The 11,451-nt window shown below is 39.4% G+C and overlaps 1 protein-coding gene across 1 annotated transcript; it reads left to right on the forward strand.

Annotated features, from left to right (window-relative positions):
- The first annotated feature begins 1,814 nt into the window (after positions 1-1,814).
- On the forward strand, positions 1,815-3,249 carry LOC122010241 (curcumin synthase 3-like). Its single transcript, XM_042566706.1, has 2 exons — positions 1,815-2,058; positions 2,151-3,249. Exons 1-2 carry the CDS (start codon positions 1,866-1,868, stop codon positions 3,140-3,142), a joined length of 1,185 nt encoding a protein of 394 aa, XP_042422640.1. The 5' UTR covers positions 1,815-1,865; the 3' UTR covers positions 3,143-3,249.
- The last annotated feature ends 8,202 nt before the right edge of the window (positions 3,250-11,451 follow it).

Here is an 11,451-nt window from a genome sequence, read left to right on the forward strand (position 1 = left end):
AAATTGACGTTATAAGAAAGAGTCGATAATTAAAAATAATAATAATAAAATATCTTAAAATAGTTAAATATGATGTCTATATAGACCCAAAACTTTAATTACTCGAAGAAAATACCTTAAATATTAAAAAAAAATTAAAAATATTCAGATCTTTTAAAAAAAGACTCTAAATAATATTTTTTTTTTAATAAAAAGATGATCTTTTAAGGATTTTATCTAATAATAAATTTATATCTCTCTACAAATTTTGATTAAATCAAATAACAACTCGTTGTGATAGTTGAGTCAAAAATTAGATCATGCAAAAGTTTACTCCGTCGAACCGTATCAGCGGTCGAGACAATGTTTTTATAAATTTTGATTCACACTATTTTTTTTATGTTTCCGATAATATCTCTAATAATTTTGAAATTGTCCAACAATTTTCTGCAAACACACGTGTCAATATAATATATGTTCCTTGCCAACAACGTCAATGTTATTGATATCGTGGATAACTATCAGTTCGTAATTGATATAGCATAAGCTATTGAATTATTAACGTACAAATATCGAAAATAATATTTATTTGAAGAGAAATACTATTCGAAGAGAAATACTATGAAAAAAAGTGACCTTACCGAGACAGAGACGGTAATTAAAATTAGTAATGATGTGGGATAAGGGAGAGTCTATTTGTTACGAGTTAATTGATATGATATCAATTAAAATTAAGATGGTCAATATTGAGACTTATGAAAAGAGTCTCGATCAAAGGTAATTATCTTGGCCGACAAAGAAAGAGTTGAGCGGATTACCCGACCGGTCAGACAAATGAACATCATAGGCCAATCGGGCGAATGGACAAACCTGTAGCCGATTGTTTCAATCGGTAGGAAAATAAGCCGCTCGGACCCCGTCCGATGTAAGGAATGACATTACATAGAAGGGGACGAGAAAATAAACGAAAACACTCAGTCTATCATTAAATATAAAAAAGTTAAGACAAAGAAGAACACTCCAACTATCATTAATGCACGAAAGTTAAGATAAAGAAATCTTCCTCTGGCAATTAATATCATTAAATAAGGGTAGATGAACGATCAAAAAAAAGGTATAAAAGTGTACACTAGGTATGAGGAAAGAAAAAATTTATCTATTTTTTGATTACTCATTTTCTCTTTCTGATTCTAACTTGAGTGTCGGAAGATCAACACAAGGACTCCTTCCCTAAGTTGATTTTATTTTACATGATTAAAATCTTCATCCCATCAATAATCACTCCATCCTTCCAGTTTCCCTCATTCAGACATGATGAAATAATAAATACAAACATTATAAAATAATTAAACATGATACTCATATAGACTTAAAACTCTCATTACAAAATAAAAATATCAAAAATATCTTAAATATTAAAAATATAAAATATACTCAGATCTTTAAAAAGGATGTTTTTTAATCCAAAAGATGATCAATTATAGATTTTATTCTATAATAAATATAATAAATCTAGATTTATGAATAAACTTCAATGCAAATCAAATAACGACTCCTTCCTTCTGATATCACAACAACAAAAATTATGATATTCTAAAGTTTACTATATCAAATTTCCATTCGCATTCGCATTTGCTCTGTTTTGATCGAGTGTTCAGATTCGCGTGTTAAATCAGGGTAGTTGAGTCGATAAACCAGAAGAAACAGGTCAACCAATTGACTTGAATTGGTTGGTGAAATCGAACCGGGGTTGGCATCGATCCACTCCCATCCCACTTGAATAGAAGACCGGTGCGGCCTGGCCTATAAATTAATTCCACCGATCGAGCATCGATACTTGCGCCGCAGCCAGTTCGTCTCTCTTAGCTTTCTCCTTCATCTTCTCCATGGCCTCCATTAACAACGCCGTCGTCGATGCATTCCCCAAGCCCCAAAGGGCTCGAGGTCCAGCCACCGTCATGGCCATCGGCACCGCCAACCCTCCAAACCTCTACGAACAGAGCGCTTACCCCGACTTCTATTTCCGTGTCACCAATTCCGACCACAAGCCGGAGCTCAAGCAGAAGTTCCGCCGTCTCTGTAATACACAATTCATCATCCCGTCGCGATCGTCGTCGCCTACTGTTAATTTGATCAATCAATTAATGATCGTGTCTGTTGCTTGCTTGCAGGCGAAAGGAGCATGATCAAGAAGCGATATATGCACCTGACGGAGGAGCTGCTGAAGGAGAAACCCGGGATGTGCTCCTACATGGACACTTCCTTCGACGAGCGGCAGGATATCGTGGTGGAGGAGGTGCCTCGGCTGGCCAAGGAGGCCGCCGTCAATACCATCAAGGAGTGGGGACGTTCCAAGTCGGAGATCACCCACTTGGTTTTCTGCTCCACCAGCGGCGTCGATATGCCGGGGGCTGATTACCGACTCGCCAACCTTCTCGGCCTCTCCTCCTCCGTCAACCGCATCATGCTCTACAACCAGGCCTGCCACATCGGGGCGCAGACGCTCCGCATCGCCAAGGACATCGCCGAGAACAACCGGGCCGCCCGCGTCCTCGTCGTCGCCTGCGAGGTCAACACGCTCATTTTCCGCGGCCCCGAAGAGCGCGACTTCCAGAGCCTCGCGGCTCAGGTCGCGTTCGGGGACGGAGCGGCGGCGATCGTCGTCGGGGCCGACCCCGTCGAGGGCGTCGAGAGGCCGATCTTCGAGATCATGGCGGCGCTGCCGTTCACGGTGCCGGAGACCCAGATGGCGGTCGGCGGGCAGCTGAAGCAGATCGGGCTGACCTTCCATTTCGCCCACCAGCTGCCGGGGCTGATAGCCAACAACTTGGAGACCTGCCTCGGCGAGGCGTTGAAGCCGCTGGGGATCTCCGACTGGAACGACGTGTTCTGGGTGGCTCACCCGGGGAACTGGGGGATCATGGACGCCGTCGAGGCCAAGCTGGGCCTGGAACAGGGGAAGCTGCAGTCGTCGAGGCACGTCTTCAGCGAGTTCGGGAACATGATGAGCGCCACCGTTCTGTTCGTGATGGACGACGTGAGGAAGCGAGCGGCGGCGAAGGGCGCGGCGACCACCGGCGACGGCCTGCAGTGGGGCGTGCTCTGTGGGTTCGGCCCAGGGCTGTCCATCGAGACGCTGGTGCTTCGCAGCGTCCCTCTCTAGCCTATTCCGGCGAGCTAACTACCGCCGATCGAACACAAATAATAATAATTAAAAGCTGTTTAATGCTAAAATATTATAATCGATTAAATTAATTACAGTTGTTACCAGAACAGATGTCTCCGTTCCTTTCGTCATCTTTCTTCCTCACTTTTCTTCGTCAGCAAGATTCTCTCATGTTATTCCAAAGATTATTAAATAACAATGTTAATTAATTAATCTCTGATGTCTGGAATTTTAGTAGTCTAAGGCCGGATGAGTTATTGCTGAGGTTGACGGAGAAATAATTAGGATGTCTTTATCACACGTGCTCAAGAAAATACATCCTCAAGCGGCGCTGACGAATGACGGTTACTGAAGCGGCGATATTTCGGTACTTGGAGCTCTATGCACAGATAAGTACATAGAATGTTAAAAATCAGACACTAAGGAAAAAGTCCTTGATGCAGATCCGTCGACGCTCAAGTCAGGTACTTTTCCCTCGGAAGAACAATATACGAAGGAAAATGAAAAGTATAAGATAAGTAAGAATTTAAGAGAGAGCGTATCTGCTCAAGGGAAAGAACCTCCCTTTTTATATGCTAGTGCGTACCTTTGGAGCCTGACCGATGTCGAGGAATGTCGGGTGTCAAGGCCTATTTGGTGATGGAGGACGTGTGACACCCTCTTGTGGACTAGAAGAAGGTTCCATTCGCAGATGACCGTAAACTATTGAAATATTTTCTGACATACAACAGTTATTCTCTGACAGACGGTTACGATTCCTTAACCTTATTGTTGCGTAGCGCCTTATGTCCCACCCAGGTATAACTAGGAGCAGCTTAGAGTGATCTATCAGGTATAACACCTGACCTAAGTCGTGAGGAGCAGGAAGAGCTGTGGCCAAATCACCCAAGAGATGACCGGAAGTTAGCTTACTGAGAGAACCAGGCCTGGATATGATCGCGTTGTGAAAACCCAGCCAGTCCGAATAGGTCAGGGCATCACCCTGGTTGCACATCCTGATTCAAGTCTGTGGTCCTGATATGTAATCGTCCACTCGGGCATCATGCGGTTGATAACATCAGGCGGTCCTACCTTTTCTTTCCCTAACTGTTGACTGCCACATCCTCCTGACTGTTGATTGTCACACCCCTTGACTTCTGACTGTCACGCTTCCTTGATTTCTGACTGCTACATCCTCTTGATTTCTGACTATCACTTCTCCTTTACTTCTGACTATCTGACCATATCGGACCTTGCCACTTCTCCTTGACTTCTGATTATTTGACCTTATCAGACTCTACCATTATGCATCGTATCAATCTTAATCGATGATCTTATTGCAATGTAAAAATGGTAAAATATATATATATATATATATATATATATATATATATAGAAAATACAAAGAATCTAATGTCGTTCAACCTAATAATACATTCAAAATTTAGAGATTTTAATATATAACCTATTACTCTCAATTTTAAAATATTAATATTTTTAAAAATACATCTTTATTTTTTAATAGAATATAAATATATATTTTTTATTTAATTTTTATAATTTAAAATGAAAATTTTGCTATAAAAATATTAGGGGTATTTTTTATCCAAAAGTATAAATATTGAAAGATATTTTTAGTTAAAAAATTTGATTAATCTCAGAATCTAGAAAAATCTTACTTTTTCGAAAATTTTCGATTCCAAATTGTAGACCCTTTTGCCTATGTGTCAGGAATGAATTATTACTCGGGAACCACTGATTACTTAAACTAAATAGAATTTTTTATGAATAACTAAGATTAAAGATAACCCCTAACATGATAGGATCTCCTAGGATTTTCTCAACCTGGTTTCACTCATCAGGACTCGGTATTCAGCTATCCAGGGATCAAGTCCTCCAGACTTATCCACCTGTCTTCCACGATATACTGAGATTTCTCTCCTTGCCTAGCCTACAACTAGAACTCAGTATTCGGCTACCCAAGAATCATGTCTTCCAGACCTATCCACCTGGCTTCCACGACATACCGAGATTTCTCTCCTTTCCTAACTTACAACTAGGACTTCTTTTGATTAAGCTCCATACTTAAACATACTTAAACATATTTGTCTGACATTAAAACCATGAAGGTCGATTGTACCAACACAAACTTGTCATTGTTACGCGCTATGTGTCGAAAACATCACACGATACCGGTTTAATATTTCTCACGGCATATAGCGCGTAAAAATGACAAGTTTGAAGGTGAACATCACACGATATCGGTTTAATATCCCTCACGGCATATAGCGCGTAAAAATGACAAGTTTGAAGGTGTCAAAATGGATGCCATTATGGCTCCTTGTGAAGCACACAAACAACAATGGCAAACAAATTAAAATTAAGGTCGATCACTATCATTTTCATTCAAACACGTAAACATTATGGTGCTGAAACTCCATTCTCACGTCTGGAAGTTGGTGGATTACTCCATTTCTCACGTCTGGAAGTTGGTGGATTATCAAAAAATAGTAATAAATGGAATGAGTCCGTCCATTTGACACTAAATCTAATGGATCGGATCCATTTTGTCACCTTCAAACTGTACGTGATACCATATCATGCAAAAACATCGACATCACACAATATCGGTTTAATATTCCTCACGGCATATAGCGCTTAAAAATGACCAGTCTGAAGGTGAACATCACATGATATCGGTTTACTATTCCTCACAGCATATAGCGCGTAAAAATGATAAGTTTGAAGGTGTCAAAATGGAGAGAGCAGATCCTTTGATCCGCAAATTATGGATCAGGGGATGATCCATTACATAAGGATCCTTGATTTGGATTGATCCCATCTTTAAATAGGTGGAGTCCATCCAAATCAAGGGTCCACATCAACGGATCATCTCCAGATCCACAATTTACGAACCAGAGGATCCTTACTGCAAAATGAATGGCACTATGGCTCCTTGATAAGCCAACAAACAACAATGGCAAACAAATTAAAAGGTCGATCACTATCATTTTTCATTCAAACACGTAAACATTATGGTGCTGAAACTCCATCTCTCACGTCTGGAAGTTGGTGGATTACTGAAAAGAAAGAAATAGTTGGCGAGTGGGAAACCGCACAGCAACCTACCTCGTCTCCTTCTTGACCCGACCCACCAACCCACGACGGCTGACTAACTAATCGACTACTAGCTAGCTAGGTGTGTGACTGGTCCAAGAAAGACCACTCTCAGTGGAATCCGAGCATTCGACCGCACGTGTCGATTCCAATCTGTTTTCCTCACACCAACCCATTCAATCGAGCGTTCGGAGCTGATCACTTAATTCATGCATCCAATTTTCCGAATTGGAAAATTCAATTTTTCCTGTGTAAGAAGTGTTGCAACGTGATTAAATTGGATGACTTCCACTGATCCTCCGGTAAGTCCCAAACACCGGATACATAGTCAAGGTCGAATTTTCGCAATTCTTACTGTTCTAGATCGATCTGATTTTTTATAGGTTAATCGAGAAGTGTATGAGTAAATGGTCTAGCTATAGCATGACAAGTAACCAACCATCACTGTTGTGTTTTCTAACCAATATATCCAGATCAGACTAAAATTAAGTTAGGTTGTTAACCGGTAAAAAAAACTAGATAGATTGATATATAACAGATAGTGTAGGTCCACATGGACATCATATGCTACAATAACATCGCTACTATAGTAAGTCGCTGCTACGTGACACTACACTAAATCGTTATAATAACAGGCTCCTACACTGCTACAGTAAGAATGCTACAATCTGCTCACTGCTACAGCCCGGCCAAATGTTCATCCGAGCTATCGTTACAATATGCTACAGCAATTGAGCATTTTGTTCAAGCAATCGCTACAGACTGGTTACAACAATGTTACACTACGGTTACAGCAGTGCTACAGCGCCTCAACCTGCCCCTTGAGCAATCACCTTCTATGTGCGACACTAAACATTATAGTGTACTCATTACAACATGCTACACTATCAAATATCTTGTTTATCCAAGTAATCGCTATTATTAGTACAGTAGGCTATTATCATCCCAGCAATAACAGATGCGTTTTCCGATTTACTTTGATAGTCAATAAAAAATTTTCATAGAATCAGATCAATCATCCAGATAATAAATGAAGTTAACTGAGATTATTTTTTTTAATAGTACTTTCTATTATTATCCGAGCAATGTAAATATTATCATTTGAACAATAATTAGTACAGCAACCGTCACAGATACAGTATGTTAATTAATGCAGTGTTGTCCACAATACCTTACCTGTTATCGTATCTTCCCATTATTTTCCGAGCAATACTACTAAGTGCCTTGTCTGCTAGGTATCTTCAATGCTACTAAACCCTCTAATTATTGCCGCGGCAATGCCATGTTGCTACAGTAAATTACAGTAAAATAAAGTTGTGATGCTATCAAAAATCAATCTATTTTGCCGAGCAATATAACTAAATTCAACCGAACATTAGAGGTCCTGAAATTTTTAGTTAATGATATGTGGTGATGAGGGGAGAAGCGGACATGTATGTCCTAGGTGATTTTCTTAATTCTTTCTTCTTAAGACTTGACAATTAATGAATGGAAGGATGACATAATGGCCTATAAGAAGCACAACATTGGATGTCAAGATATTTTTCTGATAACTATATAAACATCATGTATGATAAATTCTAGGTACGTTGGTTTTTTTCTTCTCGCAAAAGGAGGCGACTCCTTTCTATTTGTTTTCTTCTTCATATTCTTCTTTAGTCATCGTTTTCTTTTTCTTTCTTCTCTAATCGATGACTAAGTTAAGTGTCGGAGGGACTCTGCAGGCAAGCCAGTCCTAACTTTAATCGGTGTTTTATCTCAAGTCATCGGATTTTGGGTGAACATTCGGTTAATTTAATTAATTTTGCATACTTTTTTTAATTATTTTTTAAACAAATTCGGTTAACCGAAATAATTGATTTTTAATTTGATTCAATTAATTTGATTTTAGTACAATTTTGATTCGATTCAGTTAGCCAATATTAAATCGATTTTCGATTAATTCGATTAATTTATGGATCGAATCAACCAAATGCTCACCCCTAGATCTAGTTTGGTGGGAAGCCGATTTCGCGTTCTAGAGATCTAGGGGTGAGCATTTGGTTGAGTAGGACCATTTGAGGTCGTTTCTTTTATACTGACTTTATAAAGGAACAAAGACCTCAGTTATTATGGAAATGTGTGCTCTTAATCCTAATATAATAACAAGTACATATATTTGATATTTATTTCTTTAATTTATCAATGGGTGAGATTTAGTTCGATGAATCGATAAACCCGATAAGTTGGGAAATGATATCACTTATAGTGTGTGTTGTTGATTATAGAAGGAAACTGTGTCCTAGAGATACTAGGTTGATAATGTCCTCAAGAGGAGCTCATAAGGATTGTCATGTTAAACCCTGCAGGTGGACTTAGTCCGACATGACGATAAGGTTGAGTGGTACTACTCTTGGACTAAGATATTAATTAAATGAGTTGTCAGTAACTCACTTAATTAGTGGACATTCGATATCTTAAACACAGGGAGACTAACACACTCATAATAAGAAGGAGCCCAAAAATGTAATTTGAGATTGGTGCGGTAGTTCAATAATAGTTCTCTAGTGGAATGAATTATTATTGATAAAATTAAGTTGTGTGTTCGGGGCGAACACGGGATGCTTAATTTTATCGGGAGACCAAAATCAATTCCTCCTCTCGGTCCCTATCGTAGCTTCTTATTTATAGAGTACTATACCCACCTATACCCACCTTCTATACCCACCAATAGGGGGCCGGCCAAGCTAGCTTGGGAACCAAGCTAGGGCCGGCCTAGGTATAAAATTGGGTGGCCGGCCCTAGCTTGAACCCAAGCTAGTAGGGCCGGCCAAATTAAATTAAAAAAGAAATTTAATTTTAATTTTTATTATGTGGAAGATATAATTTATTAAAGAGAATTAAAATTAAAATATCTCTCTTGTAAAAGATCTACAATAGATTAAAGAAAGAGATTAGATCTCTTTTCTTATTTGTAGATTGGTGAGATATTGTATTTTCTCTTTAAAAATTATTCACATGTTGTAAAATTAGAATTATGAAAATTTCTTTTTATCAACCATGAAGAGATTTTTGAAGAGAAATTTTAATTTTAAAATTTCCGGAAACAAATTAGGAAGTTTTAATTGTTGATTGAAACTTGTCCAATTTGTTCTTCATGATGTGGCCGGTCACTTGAATTTAATTGAGGAAATTTTATTTTATTTTTCTCAATTAAATCATGTCAAGGAAATTAAGAAAATTTTATTGTAATTAAATTTCCTAATTTGCCTAGGCCAAGGAATATAAAAGAAGGGGTGAGGGTGCCTTCATGAGACACAACCTCTATTATTTCTCTCCCTCTTTTGTTCCTTGGTGTGGCCGGCCATCCTTTCCCTCTCTTCCTCTTGTGGTGGCCGAACCCCTCTCTTTCCTTGGAGCTCTTGTGGTGGCCGGATACTACTTGGAGAAGAAGAAGAAGAAGAAGAAGAAGAAGAAGAAGAAGGAGAGAAAGCGAGCATCTCTTGGAGCTTGGTTAGTGTTTTGATTTTCTTCCTTGGTGAAACTTCTTTCTTTGTGGCCGATCCTAGCTAGGAGGAGAAGAAGGTGGTTGGTGGTTTCTCATCTCGGAAGATCGTTGCCCACACAACGTCCGAGGTTAGAAGAGGAATACGATAGAAGATCAAGAGGTCTTTCTAGAATGTATAACTAGTAGTTTTTCCTTTTCCGCATCATACTAGTTATTTATGGAAATAATACCAAATACAAGAGGCTTACGTTCTAATATTTCGAATATGTTTTTCGATGTTGTGTTCTTTTGTTTTATTTATCCTTGTGATTTGATTGTTCTTTTCGGTTAACCTAAAGTTATTTTAGGAAATTAAATATTAGCTTTCTATAAAATGTTTTGTCTAGTCGGTGGTGGTTGCTCCCATATCCAAGAAGGCCATGTGCCTCGCCACGTCAGTACTGGGAACCAATTATGGAAATTAATATTTAATGGAATTAATAACTTAAGGCTATTTGGGTCGAACGTGTTAAGTTCCGCAGGAGTCCCAAGTTAAAACCTAAAAGAACGAATAGATTAAGTTTTGGATCAAACGTGTTAAGTTCCGCAGGCGATCCAAAATTTAATTTAAAAGAACACATGGTAGCTAGGACAAGGTTCAGATCTTTGTACAAAATTTTTGTACAGTGAAACCTCTAGGTTTTTCGAGTAGCAACCAACAATTGTTTGGCTTGAAATGAAGCTGGTGTTGGGATCTTAGATGGCTAGAGGGGGGTGAATAGCCTCTTTGAAAACTTAAACACAATCTTTCTTAAAGAAAAACTTGTTAGCTCAACGGAAGTAGAAAACTAAAACGAAGGAAGAAAAACACACACAGCAGACACAAGGATATACGAGGTTCGGGGATAACTTGCCCCTACTCCTCGGCGTGTCCGTAAGGAGGACGACTTCTTGATCTTTCGGTAGATCACACCCCAGACAAAATTCGGATAAAGATGTCTCCTTCTCGGTGGAGCAACCTCTCAACAGAGTCTCAGTTGATTATAGAATTAAGCACAAGACTTACAGTGGCTGAGAAGAATAATCAGATGAGCTTACAGCCACGTGGAGAAAAAACAGAGCAGAGAGCGCACAACGACCTTCTTAGCAAGGAGCTCACAGCTTCACCAACTTGCTTTCTCAAAGGATTGATCGAAAAGAAACAGAGAATGCAGCTCTTTCTGAACCTCTCTTCTTCCTTCTTATGTCTCTCTGCTTTACTGGCTCGAATCACCGCCGCCTGCAGAATCGCTGCTGCCAACAAGGCGTAGCCAATCACCTCTCCTCCTCATCTGGTTCTCTGAACCCATGCCAATGGAAATCACTGGCGTCTCTGGATACGAACCAATAAGTAGAGGTCAAACTGAGCGCAGCCCAATCGCAATCAGATTCGCCAGTGAACGTTGATGCCTCAAATGCATCTGTTGCAGCAAATCACAGTGAAAAGAGCACTTGTCTTCTTCTCTTAATGAAGCTCAATTTGAATTCAACCTTGAGAGTGTGACCTGCAATCTGCAAGATAAAAAGACTCACAGCAGATGGTTAAAAACAGATGGGTGAAAACAAATACGACAATCAGAAAAAGTGCATGCAAAACAAACAATACCGTGGGTCGGTCTGCAGACCGATCCACGCTTTCTGGATCATCGCTGATCGGTCTGGCAGACCGATCAGGAACTAATCTGATCGGGCCGGAGACTCGTCT

The sequence above is a fragment of the Zingiber officinale genome, chromosome 8A (genome assembly GCF_018446385.1).
Source record: "Zingiber officinale cultivar Zhangliang chromosome 8A, Zo_v1.1, whole genome shotgun sequence".
In the NCBI taxonomy this organism is placed as follows: Eukaryota; Viridiplantae; Streptophyta; class Magnoliopsida; order Zingiberales; family Zingiberaceae; genus Zingiber; species Zingiber officinale.